Below are 27,344 nucleotides of genomic sequence, written 5' to 3' on the forward strand. Positions count from 1 at the left end.
CCACTGGATAGCGTGATAAAACACACCTGCCCTGTCAAGTCACCCTCCCCCCAGGCCAGTGCGGGATTTGCTGTGGGACTAATGAGCTCCTTCGAAGGTGCTCTGCCTCAGTCTGTGCTGTTTCTCATATTCCTTAGTGACACCCTCCACGGAAGTGTAAGCTTCACGTCTCAGAAAACGGCATCTATCCCGGGCCCGACCCTAACCCAGGCTCCCTCATGTTCGGCGGGGCCAACTTTTATATCCGCCTTCTCCCCAAGGGAACCGACTCCCAGGAAGAAACGCTCAAGCAGAGGAATCAAGCAAAAGCTCACAAGCCCCTTTTCTCTCCTTCCTGGGACGCTTTTCCACAGTGGACCTGGGTCGTGGTCCCCAAGATCTAAAGCCAATGTGCCCACTTACTGTGAATTCGGTCACTTCAGTGCAGCACCTTTGTTAGCACTGAATGCATGGAGGTGACACTGGTTAATAAACTATATGGGTCTCGGGTAGCCGCGCTGCAGCCGCCACCTGTGTCCTGTGCTGTGTTGTGTCCACCGCCCCAGTCGTCTCCTTCGGCGGCTGTCCTGGTTCTTCGCAGGGACAACGGGCACAAGGGGACATCACGTCTGCCACAGACTCAGACGTTCACGTTCACATGGACTCGGGGGCAGAGTTCTAAGCTGGGGGGCCTGCAACCGACCGGCCTGCTCCCCGTCAGAGCCGAGGGTCTGGGCCTTGCCTCTCCTCCCGGGAAGACCTCCGACCCACGAGAGCTCCTTGAGGCCGGAGTGCTCGGGACCTTGGCTCAGAGCTGGGCCCCTTCAGCTACGAACGGAGGACAATGGCCCTGGGGCTGTGGGCGCTTCCCAGAGAGCAGGGAGCAAGGCCCCGCTGGGCCGACCGGTCCTGGGCTGGGCAGCCTCCTCTGCGGTCAGCTCTGGGCCCTGGGGACAGGGTGGCCCTGCCGGCTGCCTTGGCCCTTTGAGGCCCAGGTGCTTTCCGGCAGGTAGGACCCAGTGGGCGGAGGCCTCTGGGCCTGAATGCCCAGCCGGGAGGGGCCAGGGCCCCGCAGGAGAGCTGGGCTCCAGCGGCCGCCCGCCTGGGACTGAGCTCAGTTCCCCCGTTCCTCTCTGAGCCAATGTGACTCACGCCTCCACTTAAAACCAGTAAAACCAACCTAACCCTGCACGGTGTCCTCAATGCTGGCTCTTCAGGAAGATGACTCTCTGCCCGAGCCCCTGGCACTGCTGAGAGAGTGGCCCAAAGACGCCCACCGCCCTGTCCTTGCCCTCCGCTGGGCCAGGGGTGGAGCCACCTGACACCCTCCCGCCGATCGATCATGGGTCAGGGACTCCGGGGGTCAGACCTCCACCTGCTCCCAGGTGAGGTGGTCACACCTGCGCTCCTGGGAGGAGCTCTGAACCCACCCGGCTCCCCGCACACCGAGCCAGGGTGGGGCGGGCCCAGGAGCCCCAGAGGGTGTCGGCGGGGCGCTTACCTGGAGCAGGAGCCCCACCAGTCGGCCCTGCCCTGGCGCTGCCTGGCCTCGGAGCTGGCGGCAGCAGATCCGATCACCGGTGTCATTATCAGGAGGGTCTCACCTGAGCTCCGCCCGCCCTGACCCGCGCTGGCCCACGCAGCCTCACCTGAGCACCCGCACCGCCCGAGCTGGCCCACGCCGCCTCCCGCGCCCTTGCTTGCCCTCAGGTGGTGGAAATCAGGACCTGATGCCTGCGCCCCACGCCCCGCCCGCCCGGCTCCAGGACACCGAGGCCAGGTGCTGGCGCAGCCAGTCGGCCTAGGGAGCCCGTGCTTAGGGGAGGGGCACCGCCCGCCGGGTCTCTATCGGGCCAAGGTCAAGGCCAGCCTTGCCGCGCGTGGGCCCCGGAGAGGTGGAGTGGGAGGCTGGAGGCTGCCGTCTCGGTGGGGGTGAGGCCGCAGCAGCCTGCCTGGCACAGAGGTCCACGCGTGGCGATGGCCCGTGTGTCCGGCCTCCAAATGGGTCATTTCCCCACTGTCCTCCCTCCAGACCTCACAGCAAGGCCTGGTGTTTGCTTTCCTTCTCGTTTTCTCTCCACTCACTTCACGGAGCCACAGCATTGAGCGTGGGCTCCAGCCCCAGGCACCTTGGCCCAAAGCCTGGTCCCCGACCAGGACCTCCCTGGCTCAGTGCTGCCCCCTCCCCCTCCCGCCCCCCCCCCCCCCCCCAGCACTCACACGGGCCTCTACAGCTCTGCTCCTTCCCCAGCCCCCTCCGCCGGCCCATCTGGCACCTCCTTTCCTCAGTGGAAAGCGGGGACCACTCTCCTGACACCCAGGAGACCCCGGAGCAGCTCCTCCCGGCCTGGCCTGTGTCATCACCGGCCTCTCACTGGAGCTCTCCGGGCGACCAGGCCCTCCTGCGACAGGCGGACGCGCTGGTCAGAAAGCAGTGGGAAGAAGCATCTGCCTCCGGCAGCTCACAGGCAACCTCACAGGCAAGGACACAGCTCGGACAGGTCCGCTTTATTGCTCTCAGTTCCCACTGTCCCACCCACCTGACTCCTCTGTCGGCTCCAGCTGCTCTGAAGTTACTCCAGCCCCACTCACTCCTCCTGACCCCTGACCTCAGGGAAAAGAGCAGCCGCTGAGTCCCAGGCCCTCCTGGCCTCCTGCTGAGCACCAGGGCCCGCGGCAACCAGGGCGCACCCAGTGGCCAGTCCTTCCCAGGGCCCTGCCTTCAGGAGGCCGTCCCCCGATGAAGAATAAGGCACCGTGGTGAGGGGGAGCGAGGCCAGGACAGAGCGCTGGGGTGAGTCCTCACGCAGGGCACAGCCCCTCGCCTCGCCTTCTCCAGGGCTGCGCACTCGGTCTGGCATGTTGGTCACCAGGAGGGCTGGGCGGTGGCCTGGCCCCTGCCTGTCCGCCGTGTCTGGAGTCGGGTCAGGGCCACGTGGCTCCCAGTCCTTCCCACAGTCAGGTCTGCAGCCGTGGGCTGGGGCGTGGCCGGCCCCGGGGCTCAGCTCCGGTAGCTCTTGAGCAGGTGGCCCGCGATGACCAGCCTCTGGATCTCACTGGTGCCCTCGTAGATCTCGGTGATGCGGGCGTCGCGGTAGTGCCGCTCGGCCGGCATCTCTGTCACGTAGCCCATGCCACCCAGGATCTGAATGGCCTACGGTGAAAGGCAGGGCTCAGGGGGGAGAAGACGCCTTCATGTGGGACAGACAGGGGCAGGATCAGCCACACAAGGACAGCTGGGAGGGGCGGCCGGCTCGACTGCTCAACCCGGGCCTCGCCGCCCCGGACACTCACCTGGTGGCTGATGGCAGTCGCGGCCTCCGATGCAGCCAGCTTGGCCATCGCTGCCTCCTAACCGCAGGGACGGGGGTCAGAAACGGCACCACGTGCCCAGCACCGGCCCTCAGAGGGCAGGCTGGGAGAGAACCCCACCCCGACTTCTCCCGTCCCAGGGCACCTTGGTGAAAGGCTTCTTGTTGTCCTTCAGCATGGCGGCGCGCCAGGTCAGCAGCCGGGCACTCTCCAGGGCCAGGGCCATGTCCGCCAACTTGAACTGCAACGACCAGGCCCCGGCCGCCAGTCAGCACCTGCCCTCCCTCCCCCGCTCCCTCCCGCGGAGGACAGCAGGGAGCAGGACGCTCCTGGTCCGCCCGGTTCCCTCCCCAGGCTCCAGGCCAGGCTCCTGGAGTCTCCACCTGGTACCTGGATGCCCTGGAGCTTGGTGATGGGCGCCCCAAAGGCCTTGCGATTCTCGGCATAGTTCACAGCACAGTCCAGGGCGGCCTGGGCGATGCCCAGTGCCTGGGAGGCGATGCCAATGCGGCCCATGTCCAGGGTTTGCTGTGGGGACCGCCCCAGTCAGTAGCTGGCCAGCTGGGTGCCAGGGCCTCGACCCAGGGCCCCACTCCCCTGCCTGGCTCACCCCCTGCCCAGCTCACCGACCCCCCCCCCCCCCCCCCAGCTCACCATGGCTATCTTGAAGCCCATCCCCAGCTCCCCCAGCAGGTTGTCCTTGGGGATGCGACAGTCCTCAAAGATGAGGTTGGCCGTGGACGAGGCCCGGATGCCCAGCTTGTCTTCCTTCTTCCCCAGCGAGAGCCCGGGCGTTGGCATGGGAACCAGGAAGGCACTAATGCCCTGGAAGAGCAGAAAACCCAGCCGGTGCCGGTGCCGGTGCCGTTCCCAGAGACTGCCCGGGGCCACGCCCCTCTATCAGCCACCGGCCGGGCCCCTTCCCTCCCTTCCCTCAGGACCTCGGCCGTGACGCCCTCTGCTGGCCCCGCTGGGGAAGGTGCAGACACCAGTCCCCGGCCAGTGGCAGGCAGGGGAGGGGGAAAGCCCCCAGGGACCCAGAGCACAAAGCTCTGAGCTTCGTCAGAAACTGAAATGACTGCAGAGGCCTCCGTGGTCTCCCGTCCCCACCTTGTGGTGCAGGGACCTGTCGGTGCTGGCGAAGACCACAGTGGCTGAGGCATCCCAGCAGTTGGTGATCCAGGCTTTGGTGCCATTCAGGACCCAGGAGTCACCCTCTGCCCGGGCGGAGGTGGCTGCGGCTCCCGCGTCGCTGCCATTGCCTGCGGGCACACAGACTGGTCCAGGCCACCTCCACCCCTGCCACCCACAGGCACCGCTGCCAACTGGGCCGGAGCCCAGCCTCAACCCCCAGGCTCCTGAGAGGAAGCTCCAAGGCCACGCCAGCTCCACAGCATTCAGTGCAGGGAGAGGGGGAGGGGAGGGGGAGGGGAGGGGAGGGGGAGGGGGAGGGGAGGGAGGGGAAGGGGGAGGGGAGGGGTGTGTAGCAGCTTCAGGCAGGGGACCCCAGAGTGAGCGTCCCTGCCAGCTCGGGGAGGTGACCTCCCAGTCAGCACAGGCCCCAGCTCCCGCCTCCCCCGGGGGCGGCGGCTCCAGTCTGACCATCACCGCTGAGGGGAGGGGACAGGGGACGGAGGCAGCCCCACTGTGTACCTGGCTCGCTGAGGGCAAAGCAGCCAATCTTGTCGCCGCTGGTGAAAGGCGTGACCCACTTCTGCTTCTGCTCCTTGGAGCCAAACTTCATGATGGGCCCCAAGTAGAGGGACTGTGGGGGCAGATGGAGCGGTCGGAGGCCTCGAGCCCAGGCCCCTGCCCGCCCGGGACCCACCGCAAGGCCTGTTCTCTCCAGACCCGAAGGACCAAGGAGCCGGACACGTGGCGAGTGCCTGCCCAGGGGAGCCCCCACCACCCGGGTCCCCGCGGTCCGGGACGGACACTCACGTTGTTGACACTCATGATGACGCCGGTGGAGGCACAGCCCCGGCTGATCTCCTCCATGGCGATAGCATAGGCCAGGTAGTCGAGGCCGGCGCCACCCAGCTCCTCCGGCACGTCCATGGCCAGGAGCCCGAGTCCGCCCATCTTCTTCACCTGGTCTCAGGGAAGGAGTCACCCTCAGCATACCTCCCTCAAGCCGCCCTGGCCCACACTCCACACGGCTCCCCTCTGCAGCCACAACCACTGAGCAGGCAGAAGGCACAGAGGCCTCCAAGGTGAGAAGCATGGCAGCAAAGTACCACAGTGATCTTCTCTCAGTCCCTTAAGCATACCACACACACCCCTCCCCACCACAGGACCTTTGCACATGCTGCTCCCGGTCAGGCATGACCTTTATCCACTAGGTATTATCTCCTCCTCCCCTTTGGTTCTCAGTTCAAGCCACCACTTCTTGGGGCTGTCACCCCAGTCTCGCCACACCTGTGCCTCTCCCCTGAGTGCTTATGCAGCGGGAATGTCACCTGTTGCTGTGCTCGTTTTGATTAAGGTCTTTCTCCCTGACCGCGAGGGCAGACAGTGTGCCTGCTCACTGCTCCATTCCCAGTGACAGCGAGAGAATGAGCGAGTGGGGAAAGCCAGGGAGTTTTCATTTGGAGTAACGGTGCGCGTGACGGTGAATTATCGAGTGCCGGCCTAGAAACGTGCCCAACTCTGCTGAGTGCTCTGTGTGCGTTCTCTCAGTGCCGTCTCTCTCCGAGAACGATGCGGAGTCAACCTCATGTCGCAGGCGGGGGAGACGGGCACGTTTTTAACCCTCTCACCAACTTGCGTTTCATCAACTGTATGTGACAACAGCACACAGGACTGTTGTGAGGACAGAGGGGCTGACACTTCCCAAGCAGGGGGAACAGAGCTCAGCACGTGGCAAGGGCGCGTTTTGAGTGTTTTTGTTAACACCATGCCTGCTACCCCGGTAAGCATGGCCACCAGCCACCACTATTACTGTTATTCCCAAAGTTAAATCCCGGCCACGGGCCTCATGCTGAACCCGGGGAACTTCCAGAGCATTTTCTGGGTCCCAAGACCTGCCTTCGGGTTCCTGACTAGAGTCTCCGTGTCATTGGCTGTCACCATCACCGCTCACTCGGAGCCCAGCCGAGGGCACACTCCACCCTGGGCTGCTGAGGGCGGCGCCTACCTGAGCCGCTGGGAAGCGGTGTTCCTTGTCTATCTCGGCCGCGATGGGAAACAGCTCCTTCTCAGCAAAGTCCCGGCAGGTCTGACGCAGCATCTGGTGTGTCTCGGGCAGGTCCACGGACTGGTAGACAGTATGTAACTGACGACGGAGAGCTGCCAGCAAGAGCAGGAAGCGGGAGGGGGTGCGAGAGGTCTTGGTTAATGACAACAGGGACCCACTCACTCCGAGTCTCCACCAGGGATGGTGCTGCCCCCGAGGGACAGGGGAATTGTCTGCAGACACTTGGTTGTCCTAACTGAATGGGAAATGGTATCGGTATGGAGTGAGGAGACCAGGGAGGCTGCTAAACATCCCACAGTGCACAGGCCAGTCCCCACCACAAAGAATTATCCGCCCAAAATGTCAAAGTGCTGTTACTGAGAACCCCCAAAATAACTGCTTATAATGCTTTTTTTTAAAGTATATTTTTATTGATTTCAGAGAGGAAGGGAGAGGGAGAGATAGAAACATCAATGATGAGAGAGAATCACTGATTGGCTGCTTCCTGCACGCCCCACTCTGGGAATTGAACTGTGGCCTCAATGCTTTCTAAACACTCTGCATACACGATCCCACCCCATCCTCAGTAAAATGCCAATAATGATGATGATGATGATGATGGTGATGATGTCCACAAGAAGAGCACAGCGCTGTGCCCTTAAAGGGTCTTAACCTCACTGAGCCCCAGCTAATACTCAGTGTGGAGGATGACAGTATTGAGTATCTGGGGAGAGGAGGATTAAGAAGATACTGCTCCGCTGGTGTGGCTCAGTGGTTGAGCACTGACCTATGAACCAGGAGGTCATGGTTTGATTCCCAGTCAGGGCACATGCCTGGGTTGCAGGCTCCATCCCCAGTGTGGGGTGTACAGGAGGCAACAGGTTGATGATTCTCTCTCACCATTGATGTTTCTCTCTCTCCCTCTCCCTTCCTCTGTGAAATCAATAAAAACATATATGTATATGTATATGTATGTGTGTGTGTATATATATATATATATAGAGAGAGAGAGAGAGAGAGAGGGAGGGAGATTTAAGAAGATACTAACTGGCCCTAGCCGGTTTGGCTCAGTGGACAGTGTCGGCCCTCGGACGGAACGGTTCCAGGTTTGACTCTGGATTGGGGTGAGTGTGGGAGGCAAGCCATCCATGTGTCTCTCTCACATTGATGTTTCTCTCTGTCTCTCCCTCTCCCTTCCACTCTCTCTAAAAATCAATGGAAAAATATCCTTGGGTGAGGATTAACAAAAAATGAAAACAAAATAAAGAGATAATGTAGTTGGAAACATTTAGGGCAGCGGTTCTCAATCTGTGGGTCACGACCCCTTTGGGGGTCTAACGACCCATTCACAGGGGTCGCCTAAGACCATCGGAAAACACATATATAATTACATATTGTTTTTGTGATTAACTGCCATGTTTTAATTATGTTCAATTTGTAACAATAAAAATACATCCTGCATATCAGATATTTACATGACGATTCATAACAGTAGCAAAATTAGTTATGAAGTAGCAACGAAAATAATTTTATGGTTGGGGGTCACCACAACATGAGGAACTGTATGAAAGGGCCGCGGCATTAGGAAGGTTGAGAACCACTGCTTTAGGGGGAAAAGGAAGGAACGGACTGTGGCTAAGGCCTGGCAGAGCCCTCGCGGGCATTCCCTCTATTGTTACCGGGGCGATGGGTCCGGCCGGGCCCTGGGTGTCACTGGGTGTCACTGGGTGTCTGGCGCGCCCGGCTGCACCGGAGGGGAAGCGGGGAGGGTGCAGCCCTGAGCTCGCTCCAGGCCGGCGCTGGGCCGCTGGGTCGGTCCCGACAACCAGGGAGGACAGCACCCCCTGCGGGCATGACTCAGGGGCCAACTGAGGCAGCGGCCGGCCAAGGTCACCGCGCAGGGCGCACCCCGAGCCGCGCGGGGAGGAGGCGGGGAGGGGGCGCAGGTGCGGCCGAGGCCGGGCGGGGGTCCGGGGTTCGGGGGTCCGGGGGTCGGCAGAGCGCAGGTCGGAGGAGCCCGGGCCGCGCAGGCGCCGGGGCCGAACTGGGGCAAAGGTCACGGCCGCCCGGCCGCGGGGACCCGCCCGCCCGGCGGCCGCGGGGCCGGAGACTCACCCCCGCGGACGGGCCCGCAGATCCGGGCGAGCATCGCGGCGGCGGCCATGAGGACGGAGACGGGACGGTCGGGGCTGCACCTCCAGCCTCCGCGGCCCGGTTCCGGCTGCGGGTCGGCGCCGCGGGTCAGTTCCCGCCCTCGAGGCGGGGCCTCCGCGCCCGCCCGCCCCGCCCTCCTGGCGGGGACCCGCTCCGCCTCTGTGACGTCTCGGGGGGCTCCTCCCCGAAGCCTCCGCCGCCGGTTCCCGACGTCCGATCTCGCGGCCGGAAGCCCCGGGCCCCGCCTCGGCTGCCGTCCGGCCCCTGTGCCCGGCCTCGCGGGCAGCGATCCCCCCGCCAGCTCGGGCCTCCGCACCCGGCTCCCGCGGGGCTGCGCCGCTTCCTGCGGGCTCGGGGCTCCCCCAGGCCGGCCGGCCAGGCCGGTGACCCCCGCAGGCCTCACCCCCAGCCCCGGCTCCCTCTTCGTGACGCTGAGCCCCGCCACCGCCCGCGAACCCCGGGGACGGGCTGCCGGAGGGAGTGCGTCCCCCGCGGTTGTGCCGGTGCGAAGGTGGGCGCCGCTGCCACCTGCCAGGTCCCGGGGCGGGGGGGGCGGCGGGGCTGCCCTGCGGCCATGCGCGTGGCCCTCAGCGCCCTCCTGGGGGAAGCTGGGCACAGCGACAGCCACCCCCCGCCAGGCTCCCGCCGCCTCCAGGCGCCTTTCCCCCACCCGCCGCCAGGCCCCCGCCCGCCTTCGGGCCAAGGACGCAGCGGGAGGACACCAGCCTGCCGGCACCTTGATCTTGGCCTTCCCAGCCTCTACCTGGGCAGTAAACTTCTGTTATTAGCTAGAGGCCCGGGGCCTGAAAATTCATGCACTGGAGGGGGTCCCTCAGCCCGGCCTGCCCCCCTCACAGTCGGGGAGCCCTCAGGGGCGGGAGGCGACCAGTGATCAGGGGAAGGCAAAGCCCCATCACACCTCTGATGCTGCCACTGCCGGCAGCGCCAGCCTGGGCCTCCCTGGTTACCTGAGCCTCGGGGGGCCCTGGGTGGCCGGGCAGCCACCATCTGAGGCTGGCCTGTGCCTTGGGCGCCTGCCGCCCCAGCAAGGCTGAGGGGAGGGGACTGAGCGCTGCCATCTTGTGGCTGTGGGCGCTGCCATCTTTGAGGGCCGGGCAATTAGCATATTCCCTCCTCATTGGCTCTGGGCACCGCCATCTTTGCGACAGCGTGAGGGTCAATTTAGCATATTCCCTCTTTATTAGACAGGATTACTAGAGGCCTGGTGCACGAATTTGTGCATGGGTGGGGTCAGGCTGGTCCGCCCTGATGGGGGCCCATGGGGCGGGTGGCTGGGGGAGGGCTCCAGGGCGTGTCCAGCGGGTCTCACTCAGTCTTGATCAGCCAGACCCCAGCAGCAAGCTAACCTACCGGTCCCAGAGCCTGCCCCCTGGTGGTCAGTGCACATCATAGTGACTGGTCGACCATCTGCCTCCTGGTGGTCAGTGCACATCATAGTGAGCGGTTGAGCTGCCTTAGCATATTAGGCTTTGATTGGTTGAACAGAGACCAGACACTTAGCATATTAGGCTTTTATTATATAGGACTAGAGGCCCGGTGCACAAAAATTTGTGCACTCGGCGGGGGGGGGGGGGGGGGGGTCCTTCAGCCCGGCCTGTGCCCTCTCGCAGTCTGGGACCCCTCCGGAGATAACGACCTGCTGGCTTAGGCCTGCTCCCAGGTGGCAGAGGGCAGGCCCAATCCCTAGGTGCAGGCCCTGGTCGGGCTCAGAGCAGGGCCGATTGGGGAGTTGGGGCGCCGCCCCCTGTCATGGACAGAGCAGGGTGGATCGGGAGGTTGCGATGCCACCCTCAGTCACTCTCAGGGTAGGGCCGATTCGGGGGTTGGGGCACCGCCCCCTGTCACACTCAAGACAGGGTTGATGGGGAGGTTGCGGCGCCACCCCATCACACACAGAGCAGGGCCAATCAGGGGGTTGGGGCGCTGCCCCCTGTAACTCACAGAGCAGGGCCCATCAGGGGGGTTGGGGCTCCGTACCCTGTCACACACAGAGCAGGGTCGATCAGGGGGTTGGGGAGCTCCCCCCTGTCACGCACAGAGCAGGGCCCATCAGGGGGTTGGGGAGCTCCCCCCTGTCACGCACAGAGCAGGGCCGATCAGGGGGTTGGGGCGCTGCCCCCTGTCACTCACAGAGCAGGGCCGATCAGGGGGTTGGGGCGCTGTCCCCTGTCACTCACAGAGCAGAGCCCATCAGGGGGGTTGGGGCTCCGTACCCTGTCACGCACAGAGCAGGGTCAATCAGGGGGTTGGGGAGCTCCCCCCTGTCACGCACAGAGCAGGGCTGATCAGGGGGTTGAGGAGTTTCCCCCTGTCACTCACAGAGTAGGGCCGATAGGGGAGTTGGGGCATCGCCCCCTGTCACACACAGAGCAGGGCGGATCAGGGGGTTGGGGCGCCGCACCCTGTCACACTCAGGGCAGGGCCGATGGGGAGGTTATGGATCTACCCCGTCACACACAGAGCAGGGCCTGTGTGTGTGGGGGGTGGTTGGGGCACCGCACCCTGTCACACACAGAGCAGGGTTGATCAGGGGGTTGGGGCGCCGCACCCTGTCACACACAGAGCTGCAGGGTGATCGGGGGTTTGGGCGCTGCCTCGTCACACTGATCCCGGTGCCGGGAGGCCTCGCGGCTCCGCTGATCCCGGTGCTGGGAGGCATATTACCCTTTTACTATATAGGATAGAGGCCTGGTGCACGGGTGGGGGCCAGCTGGTTTGCCCTGAAGGGTGTCCTGGATCAGGGTGGGGGTCCCCACTGGGGTGCCTGGCCAGCCTGGATGAGGGGATGATGGCTGTTTGCAGCTGGTCACACCCCCTTCAGGGTGGTGGTCCCCACTGGGGTGCCTGGCCAGTCTGGGTGAGGGGCTGAGGGCTGTTTTCAGGCTGGCGGGTGACTGAAGCTCCCAACCGCTCCTTTTTTTCTTTTTTCTTTTTATTCTGGGCCAGCTTTAGCTCTGAGGCTTGGCTCCAGCTCTTAGGCCTTGGCTGCTGAAAGCAGGTATCTGGTTTGTTTGGGTTCTATAATCGAAACACTGTTTCAACTCCAGCTCTGAGATCCCGGCTGGCTGAAAGCAGGTTTCTGGGGTTTTGTTTAACTTCTATATTTGTAACAATGTTTCAAACTGCAAGCTCAGAGGCTGGCAGCGGCAGGCGGGGAACATTGGAGTCCTCCATCACTGAAGCAAGCAAGCCTCATGTTCGCTTCAAGCTGCCTGGCTGCCAGCCGCCATCTTGGCTGGCAGTTAATTTGCATACCGCCCTGATTAGCCAATGGGAAGGGTAGCAGTGTGACACCAATTTGCATGTTTCTCTTTTATTAGTGTAGATTATTATTTTAAATCCTCACCTGAGGATATGTTTTTATTGCTTTGAGAGAGAAACATCAGTGTGAGAGAGAGACGATCAGTTGCCTTCTGTTCATAACCTGACTGGAGATTGAACCCGCAACCTGGTATGTGCCCTGATTAGGAAGTGAATCTGCAACCTTTTGGTGTTGCTCCAACCAACTGAGCCACCTGGCCAGAGCCTCTATTGTTTATTTTTTAAATTTGTCTTCTGCCAAGACCCTGTTCTACTTCCTAGAGATCAATCAAAAGATACAGCAAAGTCCTTAATATGTTACCTTTCATTTGAAAGAAATGCTTCAATTTAAAGGAAAGCCCCTAGCCCACCGCCTTTCCCTTCCCCTCTTCTCCTGAAGCGAGTTACCTTTGCCTTTCTCTCCCCTAAGCTCCAAGGGCCAAATGCAGGACTGCCTTTGGCAAATGCTCTGAGGTCTTCCTCACCTTTCCATTACCCCCCACCCCCGTTGGCCACTAGCTCTGTGTAGAGCAGTGATTCTCAACCTTCCTAATGCCAGGACCCTTTAATACAGTTCCTCATGTTGTGGTGACCCCCAACCATAAAATTATTTCTGTTGCTACTTCATAACTGTAATTTTGCTACTGCTATGAATCATAATGTAAATATCTGATATGCAGGATGTATTTTCATTGTTACAAATTGAACATAATTAAAGCATAGCGATTAATCACAAAAACAGTATGTAATTATATATGTGTTTTCCGATGGTCTTAGGTGACCCCTGTGAAAGGGTCATTAGACCCCCAAAGGGGTCACGACCCACAGGTTGTGAACCGCTGGTGTAGAGGAAAAGAGGGAACGCAGAGGAGGAATAAGTGAGTGGTGTTTGTGGACAGAGGCCAGTAATTGCTTCAGGTGTCCCAGACCATCTAAACTAGACTTAAAAAAAATTTTTTAATTGATTTCAGAGAGGAAGGGAGAGGGAGATAGAAACATCAATGATGAGAGAGAATTACTGATTGGCTGCCTCCTGCACACTCCACACTGGGGGACTGGGCCTGCAACCCGGGCACATGCCCTGACCAGGAATCGAACTATAACCTCCTGGTTCATATGTTGATGCTCAACCACTGAGCCACACTGGCCAGGCTAAACCAGACTTATTTTAAAATTAACTCATTTGTGACCTTAAACATGAATATACATTTTACATTAAAGGTGTACAGTTTTTCCAATAGAGACAGAAATCGGACAATGGTTGTAAGGAGCTGGAGTGGAAGGAGAGAGCTGACCAGGAACTTGAGGGAACTTTTTGGGTTGATGGGAATGCCCTGTATCATGATTGTATAAAACTGTACTCTTAAATGAGGTGAATTTATTATAGTTAAAGCATACCTTAACTTTTAAATATGTATATAAATTTTTACTTCTCAAAGGCCCCCAACAAAATAAAGCAAAAATATTTAACCTAAAGCCCAAAACTGTTCCCCAATCACCCTGGAAACCAGCTATGCTCCAGCTGTTTACAGAAAGGCCACCCCACCCCATACCTGCTCCCTCTAGCAACACAAGGAGCGCAGTCAGGAGACAAGAGGGTACATATACTGTGAAAATCTTTATTTCTGTTTCTTGTGGCAAAATAACATTTTATACAAATTAGTCACCTAGTTTACTTTGGACACAAAGACAATAAAAACTGGAATGGGGGAGATGTGCCAACCCCTCCCCCGGGAGGCCGTTGCCACCGGCCAAGCCCTGCTCCACAGTAATCATGTGTGACAGGAAGGCGGTGATCAAACCCGCCCGTGTGGAGGAGACGCAGCGGGGCTCCTGGAATGTGCTGGAACATACATGGAGGACACTGCGGCCATAGTGAGGGGAGCTGAGTCTTGCTCTCCCTCTCAGGAGCACGCAGTGCCTTTCCCTTCCCCCTTCTCCCCTCCGACCTGTTACCTTTGCCTTCCTTCCCCTCCAAGGGCCCTTCTGCCTCTGTAACTTGTTTCCTGAGCCCACGGAGTCTAACTGGCTCACTTCTACTTTCTCTTGTAATTTGAAAAAAAAAAAAAATTGACAAGATGTGCAGCCCCACCCGGCACTGCGTCGTGGGGAGGAACTTCGGTAGTTACGTGACACATGAAACCAAACACTTCATCTCCTTCTACCTGGGCCAGTGGCCATTCTTCTGTTCAAATCTGGTTAAAAGCAGGGACTGTCCCACACATCGTGATCCATCCAAAAATAAGGATTGCAGCCTAAATTCCAAATACCAGAGACTGAAATCTTCAGCCTTGCCTAAGGAACATCTTGATCTTGAACCTTTATTGTGATGTTTCAAACAGGGCATTCTCTGTACTCATTTGTTGTGGTTATAAAACAATTAGCAAAACAGAAAAGAATAAAAACTGGACTGAGGATCTCAGGTGAAGGTAAGAGGACAGCTCAGGTCACTGATGTTGCTTCTATTCTGTAAAAAACAGACTTACAGGAAAAGGCGATCCCAGCGTCAGTGACTGTATGTGACCCTGTAAACGGTAAGCCCACCTCCGCCAGACCCCTGTGGCGAAGACGGCCTATTGCATGGAATGTAACGTGCGGCTCCGAACAGGCTCCCGGGTTCAGCAGCACCTCTGTGTCAGAATCCTGGTTCTAGCACAGACAGTCCCCAGCCCCCACCCCTTCCGGTGGCCACCAGAAGAAGGTTCCTTCACAGAGGAAAGAGGCCCTGGGAGCCCCCAGCTGGCAGGACACACTACGGCAGGACTCACCTTATTTGTACATTAGACACAGCCTCGTATGCCCTCTCTCACAGAGAATCCGGGACCCTCAACTGGAAAAAACAGGTTCAAGATTCCCCGGTCACTGCCATGTCAAGAATCGCCAGTCCATGGTTAGGCCCAACTTTCCAAAGTCCTGCCTTACTTGGGAATCAGATGCCCAAAGATAACGGCTGTCTTCAGGAAGTCCTACCGGCCCCTGGAAACGGCCGCCTCTGTGAGAGAACTGAGCAACACCCGAGGAGAGGGCAGCCAGCACCAGTTACTGCCTAGTCCCTCGTTAGCACAGACGAAAACAAAGCAGGGTCTTCTCTGGAGAAGCGCGAAGCGCGTCTGAGCCCGAAGGCCTCACGGGGGAAGGGAGGCTCTCCCAGGAGACTCCCAAGCAGAGGGGCAGGAGCGAGGCAGCAGGCCCGGCAGCCCCGGGGAGGTGCTCCCTCCAGGAGCTGTCCCTCTCCACGGCCAGCTCTGAAGAGAGAGCAGGCAGGGCCTTTTTGTTGTTGTTGTTAATTCCTCTCCGAAGGATATCCCCCCCACCCATTGATTTTTAGAGAGTGTGGAAGGGAGGGGGAGAGACACAGAGAGAGAGCTATCGATGTGAGAGAGATGCATCCATTGGTTGTCTCTGCACACACCCTGAGACCAGGGCTGGGCTGGGGATCAAGCCTGCCACCGAGGTACATGCCCTGGACTGGAATTGAGTCTGGGACCCTTCAGTCCTCGGGCCGATGCTCTGCCCACTGAGCAACACCAGTCAGGGCTTCAGGGCTTTTTTTCCTCCCATCGTATCACCCACAGTCCAGGTTCCTCACTAGCGTTGGCCTCCAGCCCTGATTCAACTTTTGATTGGTTCAGATACTTTCAGAAGAAGTATGACTTCCACTTCTCTGCCCAATTCAGGAACAAAAACGTGAACTTCAAACTCACCCTGGTTAACACACAGAGTGGTGATGCTTCTCAAACTTCCCTGAGCAGCGGGACCCAAGAGGCCAGAGTCTCAGGCACAGAGCACCAGACCTGCAGTCGCACAGGATGCCAACCCTGTCCTACTGGGCCGTGGGAGCACTTGGCCTCAACATGGTCTCCAGGGAGACTAAGGCAAGCTAGTGGGGAAGAGGACGCAGCGCTATTCAAGCCAGACCCAGGCTGCCCTGGGACACATTTCCAAGACGCCCTCTACTGAGCAGAGCTCTGGGCAGCTCCAGAAGCCACATCCTGACACGAATTAAACGTCAAATGGTAGGAACCCTCCTGATGGGGCTCCGGGCTCGTCACAGACGGGGCTTCTGAAGCTCAACAGGCATGAGGTGCTAGCGGAGCCCCGGGGAGGGCAAGAGGCAGGGCTGCTGTCCGCCTGTGGGCGGACGGGGGAGGGAGGGCGCAGCAGCCTCCCCAGCAGCGTGGGGCAGAGCCCACGTAAGGCACCTGGGTTTGCATCCGCTCCAGTGCGGAGACTTCCCGATCTGCAGGGTGCCGGACCTCCCTCCCCTCATTGGTCGGACCCGGTGCTGGCACACAGGGCTAACCAAGGGCTTTCTCGGTGAGAAAGCATCAGTATCTGGCACCGCCCGGACTCTGGCCTGACACACAGCACCACGCCGAGGCTCAAGACCACTCACTCTAGAACCCAAACGGGAGCAGCACGGGTCCCGGGACGCACAGGGGCTCCTGTGGCCCAGCGCTGGCCCTTCCTTCCTGGGCCCCTCTCGGCCTTCCTCCCACGAGCTTTGGGAAACAGCTCTCCTGCCAGTCACTGTGTCGGTGCCAGTCACTATCCCCACATCCCTGGGACCTCCCGCGCGGCCTTCCTATCAGTGCTGAAGCCTGGCCACCGCAGTGACCTTCAAGCACCTGAAGTCACCCACCCCGTCAGACACCACAGGGCGTGAAGGAGGGGAGAGTCTATCCGGCAAGGCCTGCGGACAAAAGGAGCCAGATGTGGACGGAAGCTTTTCAGAGAACTCGTCCCTCGGAACAGGTGAAACAGGCTGAGAGGCCTCGCACCCAAAAAGATTCCAACTGGCAGTTTGAAGGACCGATATGCATTACTTAGATCTGACCTGCCAGGACGGGTCCAGAAACAACTTCAGTAGAAAGGCAGACAGAGAGACCCTAAGTAAGAAGTCCACAGAGTTTTAGAGGCAAATCCCCATCAAAAGCCAGTCCTCCAGGCCATGCTGAGCAGGAACTCCAACACGGCCTTTAAGCGGCTGCTGGTCAGTGACTATACCAGCCCCAATGTGAGCCAGAGTAGCCCCAAGAGCCTGAACTGTGCTATCAGAAGTCTAACTGCACGTCACATACGCCAGGACCACCACTGACATTTCATACAACCTCCCAAAAAGAAGCCTGGAAAAAACAACACACAACGAGGCCTACGAGGCCTCGAGAGAGATGACATTCCGTTTCAGAAGGTACTTGAGTCAGGAGCCCGAAGCAGGCAAGCTCCTCTCCCCTCAGAACGAGGGTCGGAAGGCACTGCCAGCTGACACCTTGCTGGGTCCCGGGAGGACTGCCGGGGACCGTGCAGGTCAGGCAGGTGAGCAGCCTCTCCATACAGTGGGCCCTGCGGTGTGGCAGCCTCACCAGCCTCGTGCCTCACCTCTTGGCGCCATTCCTCCCCTCACCCCTTCAAGTTTCTTTCCATTTGGTTTATAACTATGCACAGGCTGAGGTCAGACTGTGCCGATGGCAACCCCAGAAATAGGAGACGGTGCCGGAGGAGGCTGAGCTCGCAGCTCACGGCACCCAGGAACCTACAGAAGGCTCGAGCCTCCTCGCCCGGCACAGCCCTGCAGAGACCCAGGCTCGTCAGGACAACCACTAGGCAGCTATGACTACATGAAAATAGTCTTTCTTTTTCAATCTGGATTTGAGGACCCTTATCCTAATCTTTGCTATATAGGACCTCTGACCTAAAGGGCAGGGGAAAGAGGAAAGAGAAAATACTGGGGAAGGAAACACAGCGCTGCTTGGCACCTCTCTTGGGGCACCGGAAACTGCCCCCCAGCTGTGGCTTCCTGGGGCCAGGTCCCCGGTGCGTGACATACAGCAGCTTTAACCACTTCCAGGCGCCAGGACCATGGGCGGCAGCAAAGCACTCCCCTGTCCAGCCCCGCAGTCACTGGCCTCCGTTATAGGCGTAGTCGGCCTTGTTGTGCATTATCAGCTTGTTGTCAACAAAGTAGAAGCTGTCAGAACGGGTCTCGTAGGGGTTTTCAATCATCAGACGAACTGCAAGTTAGGGAAAGCAAACAAGCAAGCAAGACTTAATGTGTGAGTCTGCCCATGAGCTAGGTGACAAACACTTAGCATCCCCGCTACCATGCATACTAGTAAGCTGGTCCTCCTGGGAACTATGAGTGCACTCTCCCAGAATAATGAGGGCAGAACAGGGGAGCCAGCTCTTGAGAGGGGAACTGGGACTACAGAGGCCTCAAAACGGAACCTGAGACCCACTGCACATACGATGCACTCAACTCGCTGACAGGCCCTGCCTGTCACTCAGCCTGATTCTGAGTCGGCGCCCAAGGGAATGCGCCTACCTTTCTGCCAACAGAGACCACAGCAACTTGTTTACTCAGTGTCTCTCTGATCCCCTACATTCTGGTCCAAATACAAAAGGCTGTGCCTCCTGAGGCCACTGCCCACGAGCACCCAGCAACCAGAGAAACCCTAGGTGTGTGCAGGGGGACGAGGGGCAAGGAGCCCTCTCCGGACATGGCTCGGTGTTAACCTGGAAATGATGCAGCAAAAGGTCTGTCTGTCTTGGGATCCAGGTCTCAATCTTGTTTGCTCAGGCAGCTGCCCAGACCTCTGTACCAGGTGGAGGTAAGCTAATCACACAGTCACTCCTCTGGCCAGCCTGGAGGTAATGACTTTGGCTATTCTGAGTCTTCTGGGGGAAATGTCCTCAACAGGTAACACTGACTGTGTGAGTTTCTTTGAACCCTAACCCGACCAGTTCCTTGGCTTATATGCAGAATGCTGGCCTCCTGCTACACATAATCTCTTCTTGCAAGTAGCTATGGATTCCAGTCTATCTGAGGGAGCAGGGTTCAAACTCGGATCAGAGTCTGTCCTCGACCCCCGCCCACATCCCGCAGTCCTCATTCTACCCGGGAACAGCACTGCCACACGAGTAAAGAGTACCTGGCCGTCAGAATATGACAATTGTAAGCGCCTTCGGATTCTGAGAAAACTAGTCAGTATAAGTAGATCCTCCCCACAGGCCAACTAAACTCCTCTATTCACAGGATCCCACACACACCCTCATTGTTCCAGGAGTTTTCTCTATTTTCTAACAGAGGATTCGAACCTGAGAGGGACCAAAGTCACAGAAACGGGAAAAGCCTGTTCTTCCCCTGGGAGGCCCACCTCTTCCCTTGCCTTGGCCCCGCTCTCTGGGGCCTGCCGTTCCTCCTCCAAACAACCTCAGGGTTTCTCTCCCAAAGACTCTGCTTCTGCCACGTCTCTCCTGCTCCAAAACCTGAAACCTGTACCGCTCCCAGTCTCCTCTGGATCTATTCTAACAGTGTATCTAATCCAACTTCTACTTGCAGAGACTGAGCAAGAGGAGGTCCTGAGACGTATGATTCTATTTAGCCCAGTTCCTTTCCAGCTGTGATTAAGGGAACAGTGAGAGTGCCGAGCAGATGAGCAGAACAGTGGGAACCCTGACTAACAGGGGATAGGAGAGGCGCTGCATCTAATCAGAGTCCCGGGGATTGTCATGGCCTCCACTTATCTCCCTCTGCCACTCCCTTTCCCGCAGCAGGGGTGGGAAAGGGGCGGCCTGTGTTATTAAACCTCCCGTGCTCCCAGGCGGGCAGTGTCCGAGTTTGAAACGTTAGATGGGAGCAGCAGGAAACGAGAAGCCTGCGGTCAAACGAGTAGAGGTGGCTGCATCCTGTCACTATTTCCCTCCTCTGCAGAATGCGGGCACTGGACCAGATGGATTTCAGGGTTGTTCCTTCTGGCCCCAAAGCCTAGAATGCTGTACAAGTCAGGGATACGTACTGACATCCTCAGAAAGCTGGGGAAACTCGTAGATATGTTCACAAGTGTTCCTGCTGCTGGGGATGCAGAAGCCGAAATCAAAGTCAAAGTTTTTCAGCAAGCACTCCCGGAAATAGTGCCGTTCGATCATCCGGAAGTTTGACACAGGTTTGTCTCCCACGGTGAACTCCACCCTGCAAAATCAATCTCTGTGAGCCCTCGTCTGTCCCCTCCCTCCTCTAAAGCCAACCCAGCTGAGACCACTCTTCTCTGCCAACAAGCAGAACGCCCTCCCTCCGGGAATGCTGGTACTCACGTAGCCCCGACTGTCCGGAGGCGGAGAAATGCTGGTGTGAACTGATAGCGGACGAAGCGTCCTGCACTGGTATCCACATCCCCACCTGCCTCCTCCTCCTCCTCTTGGTCTGAAAGCGGACACAGAATCTTGAGCACAGCATCTCAGCACCACAGTCCAAACCGCACAATCAACAGTGCTAGCGCCAGCAGCAGGATGGCCGATCTTTACTGCGCACCTGTCACGTGCCAGTCCTGGGCTGAAGGCTGCTGAGAGCCCTCCCACAGCCCTGTGAGGCGTTCCTATACCATCAGGAAGCTCAGGCTCAGAGAGGTTAGTAACATGTCCAAAGCCCCACCAAACAGTAAATGAGGGAGCAGGGATTTGAATCCAGGTCGGTCTGACTGAAGGCCTGCCGACCAAGCTGATGTGCCAGCCACTAACCAAAAGAATGAGGTTGCAAAAGTTGAAACTAGTCAAAAGGCTCCTTCAGAGAACGCAAACATTTCTGACAGGCAGCAAAGACAAACTCCTAGAAGGATTCTGCTGATTAAGTGGAAGCCACTGGCCTACAGCCTTAGAGCACTGTACTTCCCGGGACAAATCCTATTCCAAGTCCAACACCGACCGCCTGGGAAAGGGAGGAGCAGACTGGCAGTGAACCAATGTGTGGGACCTGAATGAGGTAATGATCTCTCTGGTCTCGTCCACTCCTGAACCCGGAAATGAAAGATTTATAAATGAATCAGAAAGCCATCCTAATGTGAACAAAGAGACAGTTCCCTCTAGTAGCCACCCAGTGTCCAGCAAGGATATTATCTCTAGGTCTAGGCCAGCCGTGGGCAAACTACGGCCCGCGGGCCGGATCCGGCCCATTTGAAATGAATAAAACTAAAAATAAAAAAAAAAGACTGTACCCTTTTATGTAATGATGTTTACTTTGAATTTATATTAGTTCACACAAATACTCCATCCATGCTTTTGTTCCGGCCCTCCGGTCCAGTTTAAGAACCCATTGTGGCTGTCGAGTCAAAAAGTTTGCCCACCCCTGGTCTAGGCTGAACATGGGTGCAACATTAGAGAAGTCTTTTAGCATCAAACATCTCTGGCTGTGACAAGCCCAAGAGCAACTGGGCAACCAGCCTGAATAGAGTTTGTACCCAAAGACTCCAAAGCCCTGGCTCTCACCATATGATTCAAAGAGAGTCAGACCAGCCTTGGCCAGCATTGTTCAGTGGTTAGAGCGATGGCCGCACACTAAGAGTCTCGGGTTCAATTCCTGGTCCAGGGCACATACCTGGGTTGCAGGTTCCCTGCCTCAGTCAGGCAGGTGTGGGCAGCAACCAATTGATGTGGCTCTCTCACATCGATGCTTCTCTCTCTCCTCTACTCACTCTCTCTCTCTCTTTCTCTCTCTCTTTCTCCCCCTCCTACCCTCCCTTCCACTCTCTAGAATCAATGGGAAAAATATCCTTGGGTGAAGATTAACAGAAAAACAAAACACAGAGAGCCAGACCAAATCTTCTCAGGGATTCCAACTCTTCCGAGTAAGTGCTGCTGGAGGGAACTGCCTCAGGGTGAGCCTGGTCTGTCAACCAAGATCTGTAAAGGTAGAGACTGGAGAGGCTGAAAAGCAAAGTGTATCTGCGGCATCTGCCGCTGACAGTCTTGAGACGGCTCAGTTTTGCACTGAAATGACTGCTCTGCGCCCAGTCTAGTTCAAACCCGCACACGTGAAGGAGTCCCAGGGTCCCTGAACCATCCTACGTATAAGGCACGTGGCTCGGGGATGTGAACTCCCCAGCCAGGAAACTAGCTGGCCCTGACCCTCCCAAACAAGCTTAGCACCCAAAAGCCTGAGCCTTCGGGTGCCTTGATCAGTACCACACTACGGCAGCATAAAAAATACTGGTGGGTGCTGGGGGCTGGGAGTGCCAGGGAGAGGTCAATGGGGGAAAAGGGAGGCAGAGTAATACTTTAAACAATAAAGAATTAAAGAAAAAAAAATGAAAAGAGCCAACAGACACACACACACACACACACACACACACACACACACACACACACAAATACTGGGTGGGGTGAGGAGACCAAGGCTCTAACCTTGACTATGCTACTAACCGGAGACGGACTTTCTCAGGAAAATCTCCGGACTTACCAAATCCACAGGCCCTTTCTGAGGAGCACCTCAGAGGAGAAAAGGTTTGCAGAAAGACTAGACCACACTGATCCTCTGAAGGGTTATCTGTGCTGGTGTTCTAACACCCACCTCCAGGGGGTGCTAAATCTCCAGTGCTGTGCTCCAAAGACAGTGTGGTCCCCCAAACAGAAACGAATGCCCCTGAAACTATCACAGCACAGGAAGCTCTAGTCAAGGCTCATTTAAAGAACCCCAAGGAGGTGAGTTCATAGGCCTGGGCTTTCTGTTCATCCAGAAAATGGTGGAGATTGAAATCCAAACTAGGACTTACTGGGAAATATAAGACACTGTTTAAAGAGAGTGAGAGAAGCCAGGTGAACTGCCTCATGACCTGGCCTGGAATCCTCGGTATCACCCTTCTAGAGTGTCCCCAGACTCAAGGCTCAGGTGAGCTTTTCTCATCAGAGCTCAATTTCAAGGGTTCCTTTCCTAAGGGGAGGCAACGTGCTAAGATGAAAGAGCATAAGACTTTAGGAAAGTCACTTGGAAATTCTGGGCCTCAGTTTCCTTATTTGTAAAATGGGAACAAGAACTCCTCCCAGAGGTGTGAGGATTGCATGAGCTGATATACACAGAAAGCAGAACGCAGCGACCAGCACCAACACCGGCTCTCCACTCGGCTTCACCCAGCATAGCATGCCCGGCAGCCAGGCTCGGGAGGTTGTGGAAGTGGGACACACTGGAGTCCAAGACACAGGATGCAAAGGCCACAACAACTCCAACTCCAACTATCAGGTGCCCTGGCAGCACCGAGGCCTACCTGAGACGCAGGGCTTGGCGATCTCAAACAGCACTGTCCCTGTCTCCAAGTCGCGAATTTTGAAGCGGGTGAAATCAATACTGTAGATGTTGTCTTCGGGTTTACACAAGTAATCTGAAAATGAGAGAGGCCATGCCGTTAAATAATTCTCCAAAATCACCATGCATTTCTCAAGTTTGGAGGCAAACTTGTGTTTTTTCTTACACAGTTCACTTAAAATATACACAAAAACTTACGTTATAAGCAAAAGTTGTGGGTGGAGAGAACTGGGGAACCCAAGGGGGGAAAAAGACCATGGACTTGGTGTGAATGAAAGATTACCGTAACATTTTTAGAAACAGGAATAAAAGGAGATTTCTTTGTAAATACCTCAAAAATGGCCTCCAAACCCTTCATGACCAACTTGGATGCCACAAAAGGGAAGAATTTTGTTTTGTTTTTTCCATTGATTTTTTTTTTAAGAGAGAGTGGAAGGGAGGGAAAGAGGGAGAGAGAAACATCGATGTGAAAGAGACACATCAATTGGTTGCCTCCCGCATACTCCCGGACCCAGGCCCTGATCGAACCTGCAATCCAGGTACACCATGCTCTTGCCTGGGATTCGAACCTGTGACCCTTTGCTGTACGGGGTGACACCAACTATTGAGAACACTGGTCAGGGTGGCCAGAATTTATTTAAACTTCATTTTAAAACACTTATGGCTAACATAGTGCTTATTTACCAAAGTATCACAAAGCAGAGACCAGCACATTTTTCCTTAAAGGGCCAGATCACGAATGATTTAGGCTTTGCAGCCAGCCACTCAGTCTCTGTTACAACTACTCAACTCTCACTGGAGCACAAAAGCAGCAGCAGACACTAAAATGGACGCGCATGGCTGTGTTCTAACAAAACTATTTATGGGCAGATACATGCATTTGATAAAACCATGTGTTGCAAGACAGTATTCCCCCCACCCCCAATTATTTCACAATGGAAGAGCCATTCTTAGCTTGTGGCTGTACAAAACCAGGTGGCGGGCCACACCTGCACAGGAGCAGGACAGACTTGGTGGAGAGGGGTTTAGGCCAAAGTGAAGAAGAGCCCACAACAACTGAGCAGCTAATCAAAATAGCATCTATTGATCATAGAAAATGTCACTGATTTCTTTCTTTGATAACTCCTCACAGCGTCTTCTCCACAACTCCTTCTGTCACTTTATTTTATCTCCCCTGCGTGTGTTACTTGTTTCATGTTTTACCAGCTGTCTCTCCGATAAGATGGCAAACTTGAGAGCTACTGATTATTCTGTAACTCCTAAAAAGGCGGAGATTAGTTCTGCATTTTAGCCAGTACTCAGTAACAGGGCTGCTGCTGAGGAACAGACTTTAAGAGTAACAAGCCCTGCCAAAACCGGTTTGGCTCAGTGGATAGAGCGTCCGCCTGTGGACTCAGGGGTCCCAGGTTCGATTCCGGTCAAGGGCATGTGCCTGGGTTGCGGGCACATCCCCAGTGGGAGATGTGCAGGAGGCAGCTGATCGATGCTTCTAACTCTCTATCTCTCCCCCTTCCTCTCTGTGGAAAATCAATAAAATATATTAAAAAAAAAAAAAAAAAAAAAAGAGTAACAAGCCCTGGCTGGGGCGGCTCAGTTGGCTGGAGCACTGTCGTCCCACGCACCCAAAGGTCGAGGGTTCAATTCCCAGTCAGGGCACATGAGGTTGTGAGTTTGGTCAGGTGCGTACAGGAGGCAACGAATCAATGTTCTCCCTCACATCAATATTTTTCTTTCTTTCTTCTTTCCCTCTCTCTAAAATCAATGAAAATATATCCTTGGGCCCTAGCCTGTTTGGCTCAGTGATAGAGCGTCGGCCTGCAGACCGAAGGGTCCCAGGTTCGATTCCGGTCAAGGGCATGTACTTTGGTTACAGACTCCTCCCTGGTGCCGGCCCTGGTTGGGGCTCGTGTAGGAGACAATCTGTCACATCGATATTTCTCTCTGTCTTTCCCTTTCTCTTCCACTCTGTCTAAAAATCAATGGAAAAATATCCTTGGGTGATATATATATATATATATATATATATATATATATATATATATATCCAGGTGAGGATTAAAAAAAAAACACAAAAGGCCCTGGCTGGTTTTGCTCAGTAGATAGAGCACTGGCCTTTGGACTGAAGGGTCCCGTGCTCGATTCCGGTCAAGGGCACATGCCTGGGTTGCGGGCTCGATCTCCATTAGGGGCCGTGCAGAAGGCAGCTAATCAATGATTCTCTCTCATCATTGATGTTTCTATCTCTCTCTCCCTTCCTCTCTGAAATCAATAAAAATATAGTATAAACAGATAAATAAATAACATAAAAAACACACAACAGGAACCAATCCCGAGGTCACCGAGCTCTGACCCCTGGCGTTCTCCAGAAGCTGCAGAGCACCGATCCCGAGCTCCTACACAGGACCTGGGTGCCCCAAGGATGTGGCTTTGGGCCAGGCATTAGAATGGCCTGTTTCACCCTGGATGTCAGGATAAAGCATGAGGTTAGAAAGACCAGGTGATGAGCACTTCTGTACCTTCAGATCCCAAATAAAACTGGGTCAGAACAGAGCAGCTTTCTCACAATGTTTCAAAGAAAGTGAACAGACCTCTAAGACACTCAGGTACACAAAGGACAGTCCCAACTTGGTGATGAAGAATGGGGACATCAAACTATCCTGAATCACACGGATACTCTTTTAGGAGATGGGAATTCCCTTCTGGACCAAGCCCTCCCCAACCCGCCCACCTACCCACCCACTACCATCCCCAAATCACTGGCGCGGCCGCCTGCTCCCTGAGGTGCGCCTGAGCAGCCCTGGGCTGACAAGTACAGCAATTCAGCAGGTACCGCTGTCAGCCTGAGCCCCGTCAGGGAGAGGGGAGAGGAGAGCTGGGGTTGCAGGGGGAGGGGCCGGGCAAGCAGGGCCTAACCAGGCGCCTGTAAATTCTTGCTTCTTGTGGGGGGGCGGGGGGGGACAGCAAGAGAAAGGACGTCAAGTCAGAGCTTGGCTTGGAAGAAACGGAGGCGACCCAGGTTTGGGTTTGGCAATACATTTCTCCCACCCTGCCCTTCATCAGTGAAAAGGTGGAGGATGGCTGCACCGCGTGCAGAAAGGCGGTTCTGAAACCCTGCCATACTTCCCAAGTCACTCGAACAAGTGTCAAAAGCAGGATTCACCTTTCAGATTTTGCACATAAACGGAAACTTTTTTTAAAATGTGGCACTATTTAAAATTTGCATGAAATGCCACGGCCACGCGTCGGAAGGCAGAGCCACCTGCACACAAAGGGGTGACGCTTGGGACCAGAGGGGGCAGGGGCCAGGGCGGCTGGACAGGGTGGAGGGAAACGCCGGGAAACAGGAGGGGTCAGGGTGCAGGAGGGCGGCGGACGGACGGGTGGGGCTGGCTGAGCAGGAACATCACTGATGGCTGGGGGCTTCCAGCGGCCCACGCACCAGGGTGGGAGGGTCCGGTGAAACGAGGGGGACCCCACCCAGCCAAGTCCGCTGAGGACGGAACGGCCCGGCCGAGGGCCAGCGGGCACGGGCACCCGGTGGGGCCGGACCCGGGGTTGGCAGTTAAGCACCGGGGTCCCTTTCCAGTCACTCGCGGGGGCTGATGGCCCGCAGGCCCGGCCCGCGGAGTTGGGACAGCGCGGCCCGGCCGCAGAGGGAGGGCGAGCGGGCTCCGCTGCAGGGCCCGCGTGTTGGCGCGAGGGGAGGGCGCGGCCGCCCGCACTCACTCTCGGTGACCCGGCCGAGGCGCAGGACGTGCTCGGGCCGGATGGTGTCCAGGGCCAGCAGCTCCTGCTCCGTGACCGCGGCCCCGAGGCCGTCGTCGGCCGCGTGGTGGGGCGCCTGCCGCCGCGCCTTGAGCCGGTTCAGGACGCCGCCGCCCGCCTTCTTCTTCTCCTCCTTGCCAGCCACCAGCCCCCGGGGCCCGGCCGTCGAGCCCGCGCCCGCCGCTTTCGGGTTCGACCCGCTCATCGCTCCGGCGCCAAGATGGCCGCCGCCTCCGCAGCGCCGTAACTATGGAGAGGGGGGCGTGGCCGCGGCACCTGGGGGCGTGGCCGAGGCCCTGGGCGGGGGGCGGGGCCGAGGGGCCCGCCCTTCCCCAGTCCTGTTCCTGCCAGGTGGTGGGCCCTGGGCGTGTCTGGGAATTGAGTACCCCCATACTCTATTGGCACCCCAAAGGCACCGCAAATGTTTTTTAAAACACCTCGTACGGTCAAATGACTGTCATATAAACTGTGGACCAGGCGGAAATCTGGAGAAAAGGGTTTTAATCTGTGCTACGCAGGGTAAGTTAAAAGTGCTTGTTGTGCTAAAGCAGCTTTCCAATCACACTCATT

General features: G+C 57.0%; 2 protein-coding genes across 3 annotated transcripts; both read right to left on the reverse strand.

Annotated features, from left to right (window-relative positions):
* Positions 1–2,466: 2,466 nt before the first annotated feature.
* On the reverse strand, positions 2,467–8,712 carry ACADS (acyl-CoA dehydrogenase short chain). Of its 2 annotated transcripts, XM_070399633.1 has the most exons (10): positions 8,582–8,710; positions 6,428–6,579; positions 5,233–5,382; positions 4,945–5,056; positions 4,402–4,553; positions 3,946–4,116; positions 3,682–3,819; positions 3,437–3,532; positions 3,274–3,330; positions 2,467–3,133 (listed from the first exon to the last, which is right to left on the reverse strand). In XM_070399633.1, the coding sequence occupies exons 1-10, from the start codon at positions 8,628–8,630 to the stop codon at positions 2,981–2,983; spliced, it is 1,230 nt and encodes a 409-aa protein (XP_070255734.1). In that variant the 5' UTR covers positions 8,631–8,710; the 3' UTR covers positions 2,467–2,980. The 2 variants fall into 2 exon arrangements, with proteins under 2 accessions (XP_070255734.1, XP_070255735.1); XM_070399634.1 differs by lacking the exon at positions 3,682–3,819 and having other exon boundaries at positions 8,582–8,712.
* A 4,828-nt stretch (positions 8,713–13,540) lies between these two features.
* UNC119B (unc-119 lipid binding chaperone B) lies at positions 13,541–26,995 on the reverse strand. The gene is made up of 5 exons (XM_070399398.1): positions 26,736–26,995; positions 22,972–23,085; positions 20,033–20,141; positions 19,738–19,910; positions 13,541–17,952 (listed from the first exon to the last, which is right to left on the reverse strand). Exons 1-5 carry the CDS (start codon positions 26,977–26,979, stop codon positions 17,840–17,842), a joined length of 753 nt encoding a protein of 250 aa, XP_070255499.1. The 5' UTR covers positions 26,980–26,995; the 3' UTR covers positions 13,541–17,839.
* Between the last annotated feature and the right edge of the window lie 349 nt (positions 26,996–27,344).

The sequence above is a fragment of the Myotis yumanensis genome, unplaced genomic scaffold (genome assembly GCF_028538775.1).
Source record: "Myotis yumanensis isolate MYYU_CA2020_CCGP unplaced genomic scaffold, mMyoYum1.0.hap1 SCAF_19, whole genome shotgun sequence".
Taxonomy (NCBI): domain Eukaryota; kingdom Metazoa; phylum Chordata; class Mammalia; order Chiroptera; family Vespertilionidae; genus Myotis; species Myotis yumanensis.